The 19,448-nt window shown below is 44.5% G+C and overlaps 1 protein-coding gene across 5 annotated transcripts in view; it reads left to right on the top strand.

The window, feature by feature from the left end:
* usp5 (ubiquitin specific peptidase 5 (isopeptidase T)) overlaps positions 1 to 19,448 on the top strand; it is a 57,588-nt gene that overhangs the window by 11,104 nt on the left and 27,036 nt on the right. For all 5 annotated transcript variants that reach the window (XM_034174464.1, XM_034174462.1, XM_034174463.1 and 2 more), the window contains exons 7-9: positions 1,475 to 1,569; positions 2,500 to 2,693; positions 5,557 to 5,628. In XM_034174464.1, the coding sequence (XP_034030355.1) occupies positions 1,475 to 1,569; positions 2,500 to 2,693; positions 5,557 to 5,628 (361 nt within the window). The remainder of the gene's footprint in view (positions 1 to 1,474; positions 1,570 to 2,499; positions 2,694 to 5,556; positions 5,629 to 19,448) is intronic.

The raw sequence follows: 19,448 nt of genomic DNA, 5'->3' as shown, positions 1-19,448 counted from the left end.
CCTTTTTTTCTTTCATTAATCTAGACTTTCTTTCATTTAAAAAAAAAGACATTGTGTTAGTTTTTATTAATGTAGACTTTTTCATGGGAAAAAAGACATTGTGGCTTTGAGGGGATTTACAGGAATTTACACAAGAATGTGTGGCTCTTTGCTATAAGGTATGTTATTGATATTTTACCCTGATTTTAAAATATTCTACAAGCTTTAGCTGTGGCTTTTGAAATACTTTAACAGTCTTTTCAGTCTTCATGAATTTCACATAGTTTAATTGTTCTGAGTTAATGGATAATTTGGTTTACAATTATAAGGAAAATCATTCCAGGTCCTACTTCCACGTCATATTCTGTTATTTCAACATGATTGATGGTTCAAATGAAAGGTTGAATCTAGGATCATTTAAATAAACACTAATTGTCAGATTTGTTCTTCCAGGAGATGTTGAAAATGTATCAGTAGATGAAAATTTAATTTGGTTTCTGGGGCCCCACAAGGCCCTAGACCCCGGCTCCTGGGGGGGGGGGTTGCGGCCCCCAGACCCCCTGCAAATTTTCCTCGTATTTCACAAATTTCATTTCACAGCCCTGCATTGTAAGGGGTGTTCACTGCAGTGGAACACTGGAGCCTACAAGTCTTTTGGAGAAGCTGCAAAAGTATATCTGATTTTGGAGAAGTATGACCCTGAAGAGTCAGAGAACACACCTTCAGATGACAATGGTGGGCTCTTCTGTTCAATCTCAGTGAGAGAGCTGTTACATGGAAACAGGTTTTGAAACGACTACCAGTGGTTCATGTTAGCAGTGTTACCTACTTATTGACTGGTGAAGGACAAATGATAGAATCAAGCAACACAAACGTGACAGTGGCTATTGGATGTTTACTGACCGTCATGTAGAACTTGGAAATATCAAAGAGGACAATGACGTTTCCTTTATTTTTTTCTTTTTAATATACATATAAAGCCATGTGAAACCAGAGCAGCATCAGACAGCAGATTTGACAAGGCTGCTGTGTGCTAACACAGGAGAAGTAAAAGCAGCGTGATCCGCTGTCCATGGCCCCTGCTTATTTATTATAATTGTCCAGTTTGGGACTGAGAGAATAATAAACTGTTAGTTGTGTTACTGTTCAACAAAAAGTGGGAGGATTCTGAGAAACAAATGATCACCACAGGTTTTTGTAATCAAAACACTGCACAGTCAAATGTTTGCAGGCACTACTAACAGGAACTATCAGACATGGATATATTTTGTAGAGGGCACAGTTTGCATCAGCCCTCTGATGCCTTTCATTTGACTGGGCAACAGTGGAAAAGATAATACAAAGAGATGGGTGGAGAGGATTTTTGCCCACTGACTTTTCACATTTATTGGAGGCACATCCTTAGTCTGTGCTTGTGATTTTTTTTTTTTTTTTACTTACATACAGTGTGCATGTAAATGTGATACTAACTGCTTCTGTTCCCTTAATTGTCCAGATGTCTATTCCTATGATGAGGATGACATGGTACTGGATTCCAAATTACCAGAGCATCTAGCTCACTTTGGCATCGACATGATGACTATGGAGAAGGTAAGGTCCCCTACACTCTGCTTTCTGCTGTGAATTATTTTTTTATTTTAATCAAACTAGAAGTAGGGAAACGTTTTATTTTACTAACTGGCCATTGCAGATGTCAAATAAGTCAGTGTTTCCTATTAATTTTCTGTATAGCGCATCTAATGTTCCTGAAGAGATAAGTACAGCTCAGCTTTCTATACAGTATCAAAATGACAGACTTGGCCATAAATATTGGATTCTTCATGTTGGCAGACATCCAGCCAGTTATTGCTTGGTGTCAGTATTACATTGAGCTCATCACTTTCAAAACCTGTACAGTGTCCCAGTTCAGGGGCTACACCTTTAGAATGCTGTGTCCTACGAAGATCAAGCCTTCCTAGACCGCGGAGGCTGGAACAAATCATTCTGGAATGAGACGTTCTAGTCCATGGTGCATTGTGCTTTTGCGTCATCAGCCGTTCCTGCCCCGACCTCCTGTTGCTTGGCAACCGTTTCAGCTGCACAACACAAGCTGGTATAGTGTTCATAGCCCGCAGCTTAGTAATCATTTTTTTAGTACTTATTTAATTTACAAACATTACTTACTTCAAATGATACATATAAGCCCAAGGCTCCCACTTCAACACACCCTTTTTAATGTTATCAATGATTTTGTTTTCTGGAGGGGACGGAAATCATGCAGTGACTCATGAGATTGTTTGTGCCACGAAGAATATACCTGGTGTTTCCTTCATTTCGGTGGAGGGGGGGGGGCTGCATGTCAAGGAGCCTTTGAAAAGAGACCCTAGTCGCACCACTGTGACATATGCGGCTGACGGCCCTTGGAAGGGTGCAGTCCCTGAATTGGGACACAGCTGTAGAGTGAAGGCTGCCCTAATTAAATTTGTTTACTAGTTTCCTTCTCTGACTATTCACTTGTTTTGTTTTTTTGCAACCTTTCAGACTGAACGGACAATGACAGAGTTGGAAATTGCTGTGAACCAGCGTGTGGGGGAGTGGGAGGTGATCCAGGAATCAGGAACCACATTACGGCCTCTATTTGGCCTTGGCCTGACAGGCATGAAGAACCTGGGCAACAGCTGCTACCTCAATTCTGTCATGCAAGTGCTCTTCACGATTCCTGACTTCCAGAGCAAGTCAGTACCCACTTTTTCACAGAGTGCTCATCATACAAACTCTCCCACTTGAATTCATGGTGTCTGTCATGCGGCGTGCCGCTCACAGGACGTGCGTGTAGGGTTGGGCCCACGTCATGTGGAACATAGTTCAGGTTGGTGATGTGACATTCATATCGCCTGCTGCATGTTCACATGATCTGACGGTCTGTTTCACCTGGGACAGCCTGTCAGTGTGTGCTCCGTGCGCTCACTCCAGCCCGTCTTCAAAGCGATATATGTTTTTATGTATTTCCACATGAGGACAGCAGGCACACACATGCGCGTCACGGTGGACAGTTGTAAGGTCATGTCTTTCGGAACACGGTATGTGTTCTCCAGCTGTGATGTCCAGGACCAGAGATCTCAACAGCTGCTGCTGTTGGCAGACATGCCCCCTGTCCCTTCAGCGCACAGACCAATGTGTCACTCTCTGTTTCTGTGTTATGTGGTCATTCATTTGAGTTATTTAGCATGTAATTGTGTATGTAGTTATTGTAGTACCTATACCTATCCTGGCAGTGGTCTCTGTGTTTTTAATGTAACAGGTCGTGTGCAATGAGCCGTCATATCCAGCTGTCAGAGAGTCTCTAGTCAGCGATCAGCTGAGAGGCACCTTGCCGTGCTGTGTGTGCTCAGATGTGGCTGGCCAGTTCCCATCTGTACATACATATCAGCATTTCATGCAAGTGTGCTCCCCCCCGCACACCACATGTATTGGGGTGGACCGCGAAACACACACCATATGTGTTGCGGGGGGAGAGCGCGAGACGCAAACACACACACACCACGTGTTGAGGGGGGAGCCGACACTGTGGCACACCACGTGTGTGTTGCTTGGCAGCGCCACACTTGTGAGGCAGTTAGACAAATTTCACAGCCAGCTCGAAAGTGGTTGTGTGGTCTCTATTTTTGTGCTGGCTGTGCGAATGGCCCCACATTTCATAAGTGCTCTGTGAGTGGTATTGGATGTTCGTGTGTGACACCTGGAATTTGACCGATACCTGCCTAGAGAGGGTTCGAATAGGCCAGGGGTGGGCAACATGTTCCAGAAAGGGCCAAGAGGGTGCAGGTTTTCTTTGCAGCCACTGACTCCACCAGGTGATTTCAGTGATTAACTGATTCCATCTACTCAAAGTGATATTAATCACTGAAATCACCTGGTGGAGTCAGTGGCTGCAAAGAAAACCTGCACCCTCTTGGCTCTTTCTAGAACAAGTTGCCCACCCCTGGAATAGGCACTTACACAGGGCACTCTGTCTTTCAGCCGCTGGTGTGCGCAAATGGTTGTGGCGGCAGGTGTATGAGGTGTTAGAGGCGGCTCCGATTTTTCACAAATGGCATGCGATTCCTCCTCCGTGTGCCATTTGGCTTCATTTGTGGTGTTTGAAGGGGCCCTTAGCGAGGCCAATACTGTCAACACCTCGGGATGATATTTTCCCGTACAGACCTTGTGCTTTTAATAATTTCACACTCTTGCAATTTTTGTGACTATTTTTTTCACATGAATTTTACAGTGAGCATTCAGGCAGCGTTTACAAATTATGCCCATGGCCAGCAGGAGTCTCATCTACTACAGTTGTGTGCATTGGCAACTTTCAGATTGTTTTCAAGAAATGATTTGCTGCTGTGATCTTCCTGCTATGTGCCATCAGTTGTTGTGTCAAGCCAAGTGTTAGGGTTAGTCTTTTGGCGCTTGGTCACTGAAGATAAAAGATTCAAAGGTGACATTAATAAACCCTAGAATTTAAGTGTTTGGCGGGGCATACAGGTGTTTCATTTCGTTGTGAATCTGTGAAAATCCTTGGGTTTGTGGGAGGATTGAGCCAGTGCTCAAGTGATGTATCGATCTCGACCATGTGTGAATTGACTCAGGTGGAGTGTGCACAGAAATTCCACTGCTCTGCCCACAGTCACTGCAGACAGCTCTGATTATCTGTACCGCTGTGGTCAGTTTTATCTGAAGAAATGTGTGCCGCTCTGTGCTCATTCATGTCTGTCATGCGCAGGCAGAAGAGAAATGTAAACAAGTCATTTTCACATTACATTAAATAATTTCTCATTTTACTAACTTTCTATGATTGGCAAAGAAGTGGCAGTGAATACAAAAACAGTAAAAAAAAAAATAAAAAATGTCAGCAATTGAAAAAGTCACATGACTGCTGTACCAAGAAAGCTTGCTCTGCAGATTTACCGAATGCTCACAGAGCTGTGTGTGACATATCTGGATAATACACGAGCACACAGACACACACTATAAAGTCCAATTTAAATGCTCAGTCAAAAAAACAGCTTTCAAAATAAATGTAAAAGTTCATTATACTGCCACATAAGATGAGAAAAAGAGGAGTATGGAAAAAATAGCTGAAACACAGCTCCCCCACACATGCTGCACACAGAATCTGCTGCCTTATGCTGGTTTGCTCTGTACTTACCTGAAAGGAAAAGGGGGAAGAAAAGTTAACATCTTGGATCCTGCTGCACTCATGGATTTTTTTTTTTTTTTACAGCACTACATAAATATTGCAGCAAATATAAAATATGGTTTTATGCTTTTAGAAATGGCTGCTGGGATGATGCAGATTTTTCAAAGGTAAAAATAGCTGATACCAATCTTTACAAAAACATATTCCTTACTATACACTGCAGTGAACATGCTTCTATGAAGTTTGGCTTCCTTGCAGCAGGATTTTAACTGACATCCTTTTGGTGTTGTGTGGATATTTTTAATTTTTTTAATTTTTATTTTTTTAATATGCATCTAAAAAAAGAGAATTTTTGAGGTGATTTTTTGTTGTTGTTGTTCCAGTTAATGATTCATACACTTTTTTTTAATGCATTTCAGGTATGTTTCTGATATAGACAAAATATTTGATGAAGCTCCTAGTGACCCCACCCAGGACTTCAAAACTCAAGTGTGAGTATTGTCTTCTAACGTCCATATAATCTTCAAATAAGTCTTGCTGTGTGTGTGTGTGTGTGTGTGTGTGTGTGTGTGTGTGTGTGTGTGTGTGTGTGTGTGTGAGGCGAAAGGGAGACTAATGCAGTGCTTAAATTCACACTTGTATGTAAGCATAAATTTTCAACTGAAAGCTATGTGTAGTGGCCTTTTTTGAAGCAGGGCTTTTTGTTGCTGTTGCTTTTTTTAAGGAACACAAATCTTTGTATTCCCACAGGAGACTTTGTCCTTGCTGATGACATTTCAGACAAAAATGTGTAACAACTAAATTAATCGTTCCTATGTGAAACTGTTGTTTTCTTGGATTTTTAGCAGGTTCCACCTTCAATTCAGTTTATTTATGCATCACCAAATCACACCAGAAATTGCCTCATGGTGATACACACGAGCAAGGTTATAACCTTACCCACCCCATGAGCAAGAACATTAGGGATTGTGGTTAGGAAGAACTCCCTTCAGCATTTTTTTGTTCATAGGAAGAACCTTCAAGCTGACCAGAGTCAGTGGAGTGACTGATTCTTGCGGCCATACTAACAAATAAAACAAAACCACAACACAGAACTGTCAATATTCAGAGACAGAGATTTTGCTGCTTGACAGATAACCTGAAGGACAACCAGGACGGCAACGCCAGAGTGCCAGCACCACAAAATTACACAACAGGCTACAACCAAATAAAATACCAGATAATAATGTTCCGTGTAAGGCTGACCGAGTACTGTCTGGGTTTGTGATTATCCTGGATCAAGACTGAGATCTACGATTTCATTGACTTCCTGGGCTCATCCATCAGAAATATATCTGTATGCGACAAAAGTGTTGAATAACTATATAACTATATATTAACTTTAGCTCATTTCTCTGGATCGTCTGAATTTGAGATTGGGAAACGCTTGGGAAGAGTTTATGAAGTAATGAGGTTGACAGATCGAGATGTTTCTCTCTTTGCAGTAGACCCAAAGTCTAAAGGGTCCTGATGCTTCCTGTCTTACTGTATGGTTGTGAGACTTGGACACAAATCAGTGAAAGGCTATTAATAGTTGTCTGTGGCAGTCCGTCTCCTCCGAAGATCCTCGTGTACTGCTGCAGTCTTTGTCAAAAGAAGGTTACTTTGGGAGATTCAAATGAGTCATATCACTTGGATTGTTGGGGAGTGTCAGTTGTGTTGTTTTGGCCATGTGGCACATTTCTTGCTGTATGATCCAGCACATAGGTGCCTCAGTGTTGATGATCACAGCTGCTGGAGAAGGCCAAGAGGATGCCCATGTTTCACCTGGCTGCAGCAGAGAGATAGAATCTGTGGGAAGGTGGAGATAGTTTCTCTTTACACTGGCTCCCTGTTATTTTTAGAATTCCGTTTAACGTTTTATTCATTTTTTAAGGCTCTTCATGGGCTGGGCCCTGACTGTATTTCTGACCTTGTCCATCCAGCAGCCTCATGTCCCTCATGTCCTCAGGCAAAAGTCTTCTTCATGTGCCGCGGTCACGGCTCAAACAGAGAGGTGACACAGGGCTGGATCCAGAGTGAAAATCTGACAGATGCATTTTTGCCCATTGATAAAATAAAAATCGTACGCGTCTTGTTATTCAGTAATCTTCATCCTTTTATTCATGTTCAACATACACTTTTAATATATTTATTATACTTCATGGACCATAGTGAACACTTCTTATTTGTATAAATATGATGTCCTAAAAAACAACACTATAACAAAATGGACATGGTGGATCCTTGATCTCTGGACATAAATAGGAATAAACAAAATCTGTAGTTTTTGTAAAAAGCATTTCCTTTCAGACATTATTGGCATGAATGTCTTTTCATATATCTGAGCTGAGCTCTTGCAGCTGCTGTGCTGCACGTCTGTATTACGTTTGTAAGAGGTGTCATTTTATTTAAAGCGGCAATTCATTTTGAAGTTATTAATACCGACCGGACTCTGTCTCAGCAAAGAGCCGCGCAGCGTTTGGAGCTGTGCCAACGGACCGGAGGACGATTCTCGTTTCTTGACTGCATCAAGACAAGAGTCCCAGTTAGTGACTTCAATCCGCACAAAAGTGACTCACGGTATTTTAAAGGCTTTGAGAGGGGTTAAGAAGCGGATTTGCTATTTCTGAAGGGCAGCGAGTCAAAGAACCAACGAGCTAGTGGATCAAAGCATTGCTTCAATGGTTCACGCTTCAAAATGGAGTTGCGCTGCAGAAACTGTTGATTACAGACCCACTGCAGACCAAACCCTGACTATTCGTAAGACTTTATTTGTACGTCCGTATGACTCTGAAACTCTGAAAAATCTGTATAATTTTCAGACAATCCGTATAGGTTGACATGTATGGTAGGAAAACCACCGTAAAAATGTAATTTCAGTCATCATAGAATGCCTTTCAAACACACTGAAAACTATAAACCACTCACCGTTTCTTGCTGAAATAAGCCCCCAATTTTCCTTGCACAACTTTTTTCCTGGATGCCATGATCATCGACTCGACTGAACTAACGCTATGTTTGTTTTGATCCACCTGCGTGGTGCGTTGTGGGATCAAATCAAAAGCTGTGTTCACTGTGGGGACATGTTCGGCACTATTCGGGATTATTCAAGATTTTTTTTTTTTACCAGTCAATCAATCAATCAATTTTATTTATATAGCGCCAAATCACAACAAACAGTTGCCCCAAGGCGCTTTATATTGTAAGGCAAGGCCATACAATAATTACGTAAAAACCCCAATGGTCAAAACGACCCCCTGTGAGCAAGCACTTGGCGACAGTGGGAAGGAAAAACTCCCTTTTAACAGGAAGAAACCTCCAGCAGAACCAGGCTCAGGGAGGGGCAGTCTTCTGCTGGGACTGGTTGGGGCTGAGGGAGAGAACCAAGAAAAAGACATGCTGTGGAGGGGAGCAGAGATCAGTCACTAATGATTAAATGCAGAGTGGTGCATACAGAGCAAAAAGAGAAAGAAACACTGGGTGCATCATGGGAACCCCCCAGCAGTCTAAGTCTATAGCAGCATAACTAAGGGATGGTTCAGGGTCACCTGATCCAGCCCTAACTATAAGCTTTAGCAAAAAGGAAAGTTTTAAGCCTAATCTTAAAAGTAGAGAGGGTGTCTGTCTCCCCGAATTGGGAGCTGGTTCCACAGGAGAGGAGCCTGAAAGCTGAAGGCTCTGCCCCCCATTCTACTCTTACAAACCCTAGGAACTACAAGTAAGCCTGCAGTCTGAGAGCGAAGCGCTCTATTGGGGTGATATGGTACTATGAGGTCCCTAAGATAAGATGGGACCTGATTATTCAAAACCTTATAAGTAAGAAGAAGAATTTTAAATTCTATTCTAGAATTAACAGGAAGCCAATGAAGAGAGGCCAATATGGGTGAGATATGCTCTCTCCTTCTAGTCCCCATTAGTACTCTAGCTGCAGCATTTTGAATTAACTGAAGGCTTTTCAGGGAACTTTTAGGACAACCTGATAATAATGAATTACAATAGTCCAGCCTAGAGGAAATAAATGCATGAATTAGTTTTTCAGCATCACTCTGAGACAAGACCTTTCTAATTTTAGAGATATTGCGTAAATGCAAAAAAGCAGTCCTACATATTTGTTTAATATGCGCTTTGAATGACATATCCTGATCAAAAATGACTCCAAGATTTCTCACAGTATTACTAGAGGTCAGGGTAATGCCATCCAGAGTAAGGATCTGGTTAGACACCATGTTTCTAAGATTTGTGGGGCCAAGTGCAATAACTTCAGTTTTATCTGAGTTTAAAATCAGGAAATTAGAGGTCATCCATGTCTTTATGTCTGTAAGACAATCCTGCAGTTTAGCTAATTGGTGTGTGTCCTCTGGCTTCATGGATAGATAAAGCTGGGTATCATCTGCGTAACAATGAAAATTTAAGCAATGCCGTCTAATAATACTGCCTAAGGGAAGCATGTATAAAGTGAATAAAATTGGTCCTAGCACAGAACCTTGTGGAACTCCATAATTAACCTTAGTCTGTGAAGAAGATTCCCCATTTACATGAACAAATTGTAATGTATTAGATAAATATGATTCAAACCACCACAGTGCCTTTAATACCTATGGCATGCTCTAATCTCTGTAATAAAATTTTATGGTCAACAGTATCAAAAGCAGCACTGAGGTCTAACAGAACAAGCACAGAGATGAGTCCACTGTCTGAGGCCATAAGAAGATCATTTGTAACCTTCACTAATGCTGTTTCTGTACTATGATGAATTCTAAAACCTGACTGAAACTCTTCAAATAGACCATTCCTCTGCAGATGATCAGTTAGCTGTTTTACAACTACCCTTTCAAGAATTTTTGAGAGAAAAGGAAGGTTGGAGATTGGCCTATAATTAACTAAGATAGCTGGGTCAAGTGATGGCTTTTTAAGTAATGGTTTAATTACTGCCACCTTAAAAGCCTGTGGTACATAGCCAACTAATAAAGATAGATTGATCATATTTAAGATCGAAGCATTAATTAATGGTAGGGCTTCCTTGAGCAGCCTGGTAGGAATGGGGTCTAATAGACATGTTGATGGTTTGGATGAAGTAACTAATGAAAATAACTCAGAACAATCTGAGAGAAAGAGTCTAACCAAATACCGGCATCACTGAAAGCAGCCAAAGATAACGATACGTCTTTGGGATGGTTATGAGTAATTTTTTCTCTAATAGTTAAAATTTTATTAGCAAAGAAAGTCATGAAGTCATTACTAGTTAAAGTTAAAGGAATACTCGGCTCAATAGAGCTCTGACTCTTTGTCAGCCTGGCTACAGTGCTGAAAAGAAACCTGGGGTTCTTATTTTCTTCAATTAGTGATGAGTAGTAAGATGTCCTAGCTTTACGGAGGGCTTTTTTATAGAGCAACAGACTCTTTTTCCAGGCTAAGTGAAGATCTTCTAAATTAATGAGACGCCATTTCCTCTCCAACTTACGGGTTATCTGCTTTAAGCTGTTTGTGAGTTATACCACGGAGTCAGGCACTTCTGATTTAAAGCTCTCTTTTTCAGAGGAGCTACAGCATCCAAAGTTGTCTTCAATGAGGATGTAAAACTATTGACGAGATACTCTATCTCACTTACAGAGTTTAGGTAGCTACTCTGCACTGTGTTGGTATATGGCATTAGAGAACATAAAGAAGGAATCATATCCTTAAACCTAGTTACAGCGCTTTCTGAAAGACTTCTAGTGTAATGAAACTTATTCCCCACTGCTGGGTAGTCCATCAGAGTAAATGTAAATGTTATTAAGAAATGATCAGACAGAAGGGAGTTTTCAGGGAATACTGTTAAGTCTTCAATTTCCATACCATAAGTCAGAACAAGATCTAAGATATGATTAAAATGGTGGGTGGATTCATTTACATTTTGAGCAAAGCCAATTGAGTCTAATAATAGATTAAATGCAGTGTTGAGGCTGTCATTCTCAGCATCTGTGTGGATGTTAAAATCGCCCACTATAATTATCTTATCTGAGCTAAGCACTAAGTCAGACAAAAGTTCTGAAAGTTCACAGAGAAACTCAGTAACGACCAGGAGGACGATAGATAACAACAAATAAAACTGGTTTTTGGGACTTCCAATTTGGATGGACAATACTAAGAGTCAAGCTTTCAAATGAATTAAAGCTCTGTCTGGGTTTTTGATTAATTAATAAGCTGGAATGGAAGATTGCTGCTAATCCTCCGCCTCGGCCCGTGCTACGAGCGTTCTGGCAGTTAGTGTGACTCGGGGTGTTGACTCATTTAAACTAACATATTCATCCTGCTGTAACCAGGTTTCTGTAAGGCAGAATAAATCAATATGTTGATCAATTATTATATCATTTACTAACAGGGACTTAGAAGAGAGAGACCTAATGTTTAATAGACCACATTTAACTGTTTTAGTCTGTGGTGCAGTTGAAGGTGCTATATTATTTTTTCTTTTTGAATTTTTATGCTTAAATAGATTTTTGCTGGTTGTTGGTGGTCTGGGAGCAGGCACCATCTCTACGGGGATGGGGTAATGAGGGGATGGCAGGGGGAGAGAAGCTGCAGAGAGGTGTGTAAGACTACAACTCTGCTTCCTGGTCCCAACCCTGGATAGTCACAGTTTGGAGGATTTAAGAAAATTTCTAAGAAGATTTCTAGAAATGAGAGCTGCTCCATCCAAAGTGGGATGGATGCCGTCTCTCCTAACAAGACCAGGTTTTCCCCAGAAGCTTTGCCAATTATCTATGAAGCCCACCTAATTTTTTGGACACCACTCAGACAGCCAGCAATTCAAGGAGAACATGCGGCTAAACATGTCACTCCTGGTCCGATTGGGGGGGGGCCCAGAGAACACTACAGAGTCCGACATTGTTTTTGCAAAGTTACACACCGATTCAATGTTAATTTTAGTGACCTCCGATTGGCGTAACCGGGTGTCATTACTGCCGACGTGAATTACAATCTTACCAAGTTTACGCTTAGCCTTAGCCAGCAGTTTCAATTTTACTTCAGTGTTGCCTGCTCTGGCCCCCGGAAGACAGTTGACTATGGTTGCTGGTGTCACTAACTTCACATTTCTCAAAACAGAGTCACCAATAACCAGAGTTTGATCCTCGGCGGGTGTGTCGCCGAGTGGGGAAAAACGGGTTGGCGGGTTGTGAACGGGTTGGCGGTGTACACGGGGCTTCTGTTTAGGGCTACGCTTCCTCCTCACAGTCACCCAGTCAGCCTGCTTTCCCGGCTGCTCGGGATCTGCCAGAGGGAAACTAACGGCGGCTAAGCTACCTTGGTCCGCACCGACTACAGGGGCCTGGCTAGCTGTAGAATTTTCCACGGTGCAGAGCCGAGTCTCCAATTCGCCCAGCCTGGCCTCCAAAGCTACGAATAAGCTAATAACTAAACATTTCACACCCAGAGCCGAAAAGTGCGGGAGAGACACAAGAAGCCGCCATGCTAAACTCGCAGGACTCTGAGTGACAAGCAACTCTGGCGGTCATCCGGAATTCATAGAACCAGTTACATTTGTAACTTTCATTCTGTTTCATTCCTCCTGACTGCCAGAGGGCGGTGCTTTAGCACCTGGATGACTTAATACCAACAAGGTCACGAAGAGTCACACTCACTTCGCATCAGCAATGGAGAGTGGAGGCAGACAACCCCGCCGAAGTCACCGCAGGAGGAGCAGCCACATTCAGTCTGTAATAGCGGGCAAAGGTACAGGACGAAGCCCACGTAGCAGCAGCACAAATATCACTCAAAGGGACACCTCTCAGTGCAGCCCAGGAGGTGGACACCCCTCTGGTGACCTGTATACTTGTAAAATGGCATCCACGAACCAATGTGAGAGTTGCTGCTTTGAGACAGCACAGCCTCTTTTGTGATCACCGTAACACACAAACAGGGCATCCGTTTTCCGGATCCCAGCAGTCGCACTAATGTACTGCTTCAACATTCGGACAGGACACAGGGAACCTGAAACAGATAATCCTTGATCAGAATGCAGGGCATACACAGCCAAGGAAACTGGCTGGTTAATATGAAAGGTTGAAATTCTCTTGGGTAAAAAGGACTGATTAGGCCACAGCATAACCCCAGATCCGTCCCGTCAGAATTCCATCGCAAACAGTCCTCAGCGACTGATAGGGCATGGAGCTCTCCCACCCGCTTAGCCAAAGATAGTGCAAGTAGAAAGGCAGTCTGACACCCATTTAAGATCAGCACTTTCATCTTGACCACAATTGGGTTCAGTCTCCACTCTCCCTGTGGTGGTTTCTGTCTGGAGAGTAAATCTGCAGTGCTGTTCTGTATGCCGGGCAGATGAACTGCTCTGACACTTTGAAGGTGAGGCACCACCCATAAGAGAAGCCTCCGAGTTTCTGCCAATGAGTGATTAGACCTGGTGCCCCCTGATGGTTTATGTGATAGACTGTGGACGTGTTGTCCGACCGGACAAGAACATGTCTTCGTCTCTGGGCCGGGAGGAAATGCTTGAGAGCCAGTCGCACAGCGCGAAGCTCCAGCATGTTTATGTGTTGAAGTCTCTCCTGAGGACTCCAGACACCCCTCACCATCCTGTGATTCCACACGGCCCCCCAACCTTTGAGTGATGCATCTGTAACATCCACCTCTCAACGAGAAGGGACGGAGCCTAGAGGGACACCCTTGCAGATGAAGTCCACCTTCCCCTAGGGTCTGAGGTGCAGAAGGCATTGGTTGGGGAGTCGTACAAGCCTGTGCTGATGCAACTTTGAGTTGAGGCCTAGGTTGTTGATCCATATCTGTAGGGGATGCAAGAACAGAAGTCCCAAAGGTACCGCTAGCGACATTGCAGTGTAATTTGCCCATCAACCGGAGCAGCAGACCAAAAGGCAGCGTCACAGCCTGTTGAATGTGTGAGACGAGACAAATTACATCCTTCACTCTCTGCGGGGATAGCGATGCAGTCATAGTCAGGGAGTTGATGGCAATGCCGATGAAGGTCGTTTGTTGACTGGGAACAAGAGAACTCTTTGCAAAGTTCACTGTGAGTCCTAACTGAAAGACATGGTTCAGTAGAAGAGCTGTGTCGTTGTGTGCCTGCTCCTGAGTCAGAGCAGACAAGCCAATCGTCTAAGTAGGGCAGGATTCTTAATCCAAGAGCTTGCAGTTGGGCTAATGCAGCAGCCATACATCTGGTAAATGTACGAGGGGCGAGAGAGAGGCCGAAAGGAAGCACCCTGAATTGGTATGCCTGACCCTCGAAAGCAAAGCGGAGAAACTGCCTGTGATGAGGCGCCACTGGCACATGGAAATAGGCGTCCTTTAAGTCGACACTTGTGAACCAGTCTCCTGGTGTGATAGCTTGAAGGATGTCTACTGTGCGGAGCATGTGAAACTGCAGCACCTTGAGATAATGATTCAGATGTCGGAGATCGAGGATAGGACGAAAGCCGCCATCCTTCTTTGGAACAAGGAAGTAATTTGAATAGAACCCCTGAGCTGGTCTGAACTGTGAACTGGCTCTATGGCCCCCTTCTCCAGGTGTTCCAAAATCTCCCGCTGTAGGGCAGCAAACTGCACAGAGTCGGAAACAACAGTCATTCTCACCCCACTGAACTTTGGAGGATGACATCTTAACTGAATTCTGTAACCCTCGAACAAGGTTGAAATGACCCATGGGTCTTGAACTTGAGCCTCCCAGTGACTGAGATGATTTCGTGAAAAACGGCTGAGAGCCAAACGTTGGCAGTCAGACCCGACCACCTCTGCCTCGTATCCCTGAGGACCTCTGGGCGCGGGTACTGGAAGCTCTATGAAACCGTTCAGTTCTCGGGGGTCTGTCCATAGGCTCCCGAAAGGCAGGCCGCTGGGAGAGCTGGCCCAAAACTGCGAAAGCACATGCAGCTCTGGGAGTAGGCGGGAGCCTGGTGTAGAGTGAAAAGCTGTAGCATGTCTGACTGGCTGACGCCTGGAAGACTGGTGTAGGTCAACAAACTGTCGCCGAGATTTACTAGCCTCAACAGCACGCTCCAAAGTTTGTTGGGTTCCAGGTCCAAATACTTGGCCTGGAAGAACCGGCAGTGAATGGAGTGTGCCTCTGCAGGATTCGTACAGGGGGGACTGCGCAAGCCACACCTGATGTCTAGTGATAGTAATGGTTGACATCAGTCTGCCAAGCTCTCTGGACGTATAAGCAAAGGTTTGGAGTGAGGCATCACTATCAATCAATCAATCAATTTTTTTATATAGCGCCAAATCACAACAAACAGTTGCCCCAAGGCGCTTTATATTGTAAGGCAAGGCCATACAATAATTATGTAAAACCCCAACGGTCAAAACGACCCCCTGTGAGCAAGCACTTGGCTACAGTGGGAAGGAAAAACTCCCTTTTAACAGGAAGAAACCTCCAGCAGAACCAGGCTCAGGGAGGGGCAGTCTAAGACTTTGAGTAGCATCATCAACCTCTGCCTCCCTCAAAGACTTTGAGAGGGCAAGGGCTAAATGGGACAGTGAGTTGCCTAGGCGACCAATGCAAGCAGCTATGTCATAGCTTTTGGTGAGGAGGTCATCAGTGACCCTACACTGAGGTCGTAGGCAGTGGGCGTCCAGCCGAGCAGCATCAGCCGGAGCCACAACCAGGTTCGCAATAATGCTGTCAATGGCGGCATACGGTTCAGACCATACTGCGCCGAATCACACATAGAGCTAAGGGCTCTGCATTCCTGCGATAGATGGGTCAATGATTTGGGGTCTGCCCAACATCGGTGGAGCTTCTCCATATATGGTTGCGAAACTGGAACATTGAACTCAGGCTTCTGAGTGACTTTGAAAAAGGCACTTGAAGCAGTGGTTTCCGCAGGGGGATTATCGACCCCAAGCCTGGATAAAGCCAACTGAACAGCTTGCTTGACAAAGGATAGTCCAGGTCCGGTTTGCGGCAGGGATTCTGCCTCAGAGGTATGAGAGCCCACTAATGAATGGCTTGGAGAGAGACCCCTTTCATCCTGATCCTCCACACAGTTTATATCACTTGTTATGTTTGTGTGTAGGCTCTCAGTTGTCCAGGTGGTTTCCATAGTAGAGAAGCTTGAATCTTCAACTGGACTGGGTTGCTTGACGCAAGGACATTTCGCTTCAAATCGCAGAAGCTTCCTCAGCTAAAATTCTTGCTCTGGTGGTCTGACTTCTGTCTTGACTCTTGTAGAGAAGAATAATCAAGAAGTCACAAAAGCTGGAGTTTTAAACCTAACCAGACCCCTCCCACCGAGAGGCAGACTGCTATAGGCTACTGACTAAACAATAGCTCTAATTAGCACCTATTGTGCTCTAATTAGCACCCTCCTAATGACAGGGCAGCTGTCCCTCTCCTGATGGCTCCCTTGACGACTCTGCTGATGACGTGAATGACTGATTTCCATGAACAAAAGACTGAAACTGCTTTGATCAGAGTACCCCATTGTAAACAGGGGATAAAACGTGTCTCAGACCCCCTCCCCGGTTAAGGCTGGGTTTCAAACGTTTCACAAAGAATGCCTCCTTGACCCCTCTCTCAAACCATTTCTTCTCTCTGGCTAATATTTTAACTTCCTTGTCCTCAAACATGTGGTTAGTGTCTTTAAGGTGGAGATGAACTGCAGACTGAGGTCCACTGGCGCCCTCTCTGCGGTGCTGGTATAGCCTTTTGTGTAAAGGTTGCTTAGTCTCACCTATGTAGTGTCCGTTACAGTTTTCCTGACATCTGATAGAATACACTACATTGCTCTGTTTGTAACTAGGGATCCTGTCCTTAGGGTGAACTAATTTCTGTCTCAAGGTGTTAACCGGTTTAAAGTAAACTGGGATTTTGTGCTGTCTGAAGATCCTCTGTAGTTTTTCCTCTACTCCTGCTAAATAAGGGAGAGACACTCTTCTTCTTGTCTCCGTCTCCTGTCTATCTGGTCTCTTTGTTCTCTGGGACTTCTGCACTTTGTCCAGGGACCATCGTGGGTACCCACATACTGTGAGGGCTTTCCGGACAAGTTGTTGTTCTTTAGCCCTTCCCTCTGCAGTTGTGGGCACCTGTAGGGCTCTATGTTGAAGCGTCCTGATTACCCCGAGCTTGTGTTCAAGGGGGTGGTTTGAGCCAAAGAGCAGATATTGGTCAGTGTGAGTTGGTTTTCTGTAAACCCCTGTCTGGAGCTGCCTGTTCTCTCCAATCGTAACATCACAGTCCAAGAAGGCTAAATGGTTGTTTCTGGCATCCTCACGTGTGAACTTGATATTGGCGTCCACCGAGTTGATGTGTTCTGTAAAGTCCTCAACTTCCTGTTGCTTGATTTTAACCCATGTGTCATCAACATATCTGAACCAGTGACTGGGAGAGATGCCCGTGAAAGATGTCAAGGCTGTCTTCTCCACTCGCTCCATGTACAGATTGGCCACAATGGGGGATACCGGAGACCCCATCGCACAACCATGAATCTGCCTGTAGTAATTCCCCCTAAACAGGAAATACGTGGTGTTAAGACAGATCTCCAAGAGTTGGCAGATGTGGTCTGGTGTGAGTTTGGTCCTTTCAAGTAGAGACACATCCTCCAGCAGTCTCTGCCTCACAGCTGAGACGGCCTCAGCGGTGGGGATGCAGGTGAACAACGAAGTCACATCAAATGACACGATTGTTTCATCTGCCTCCAACTGCAGGTCCTTGATCTTGTTCACAAAATTGTGTGTTCTCCACATGGTGTTCTGAGTTACCCACTAGAGGAGCCAAAATCCACTTGAGGTGCTTGACCAAATTGTACGTGATGGAATCTGTGCTATCTCAGCTTTTGTGACTTCTTGATTATTCTTCTCTACAAGAGTCAAGACAGACGTCAGACCACCAGAGCAAGAATTTTAGCTGAGGAAGCTTCTGCGATTTGAAGCGAAATGTCCTCGCATCAAGCAACCCAGTCCAGTTGAAGATTCAAGCTTTTCTACTATCACTTGTTATGTACAAGGAACCAGTCGCAGCAATAGACATGACATCTTCCTCCTGCTGAGTAACTACATCGGTCTGATCAGCCTCATTAGGGACAACAGGAACTGTCACAGCATCCCTAGGCTGTAGATTCAGCAGCAAGGACTTAATCTGAGCAAACTCAGAAGTCAACATTTCGACCTTTTCAGCCAAAGCATGGTCATGAGTAACCTTCTTAGCAGAAGGGGCTCCTGCATGTGGGCATTTATGGTGCTTTGGTTCCTTCCTGGGGCTGGAGGCCAAAGTCGCACTAGACATCCCACTTTCCAATGCCACAAGTCTATCAGACCTCTCTGCCAGTGGCATGCCGGCACAATTAAGGCAGGCATCGCCAGTCAGGGCTTCCCTCAGGTGTCCGATCCCAAGACACGAGGGGCAAAACATATGTCCATCACCTGGGCTCAAAGGAGCCAAACAGGTATTACAGCCATGCAACAAAGGCCCTGTCAACATTGTGAACTGCGTGCAGATTGCTAGCGCAAGCCCTGACGGTTACAGATAGAAAGACAAAGCGTGAATCACACGCAGTGTAAATAGTAACACAGGGCACGGAGCGTGAATCACTCTCAGCGTAATGCTAACACGAGGCACGGAGCGTGAAGTGCTCACAGCCGTAGACTTGACACGAGGCATGGAGCGTGAAGCGCTCACAGCCGTAGACTTGACACGAGGCACGGAGCGTGAAGCGCTCACAGCCGCAGACTTGACACGAGGCACGGAGCGTGAACACAGCTAATGTGCACAGAGGAAAATACCCAGCAGGGCAGCAGCAAAGGCGCGCACCCGGCGTTTAGGAAGGTGTACTCACGACAGGCGTCAGTCAAAGAATACAAAAAACGGTGAAGCCGTGTCTCGCAGCCTCTGGAGGACGTGTGCAGTGCACGTAACTCCAACCGAAGGTGGGTTGCGAGGCTACAAGTGAGAGCAGCAATCGCAGTTAAATGCGTTCTCAACCTCTAAGAATGCGAGAATGTAGAAAAGAAGCGAGCGCTGGGTGCATCTGGCATATAAAGACAACCAGTGACGTCACCCAGGTCACATCCAATGGTGTGACTTTGTTGGTATATATTCTCGACCTCTCTGTGCTTGCACACATGTAGTTATCCAGGTGCTAAAGCACCGCCCTCTGGCGGTCAGGAGGAATGAAATAGATCTCCAATTTTTCCAGTGTGTATCACAGTTTACATCAAACACATGAGGGTGTTTGAGGGTTCAACCAAATACACATGCACATATTACTGCACTTTGAAACTGCTGGCTAAGGCTAAGCGTAAATTTGGTAAGATTGTAATTCACGTCGGCAGTAATGACACC

The sequence above is a fragment of the Thalassophryne amazonica genome, chromosome 7 (assembly GCF_902500255.1).
Source record: "Thalassophryne amazonica chromosome 7, fThaAma1.1, whole genome shotgun sequence".
Lineage (NCBI taxonomy): Eukaryota > Metazoa > Chordata > Actinopteri > Batrachoidiformes > Batrachoididae > Thalassophryne > Thalassophryne amazonica.
The sequence above is the reverse complement of the archived record's forward strand: the minus strand, read 5'-3'. Positions and strand labels throughout refer to the sequence as shown.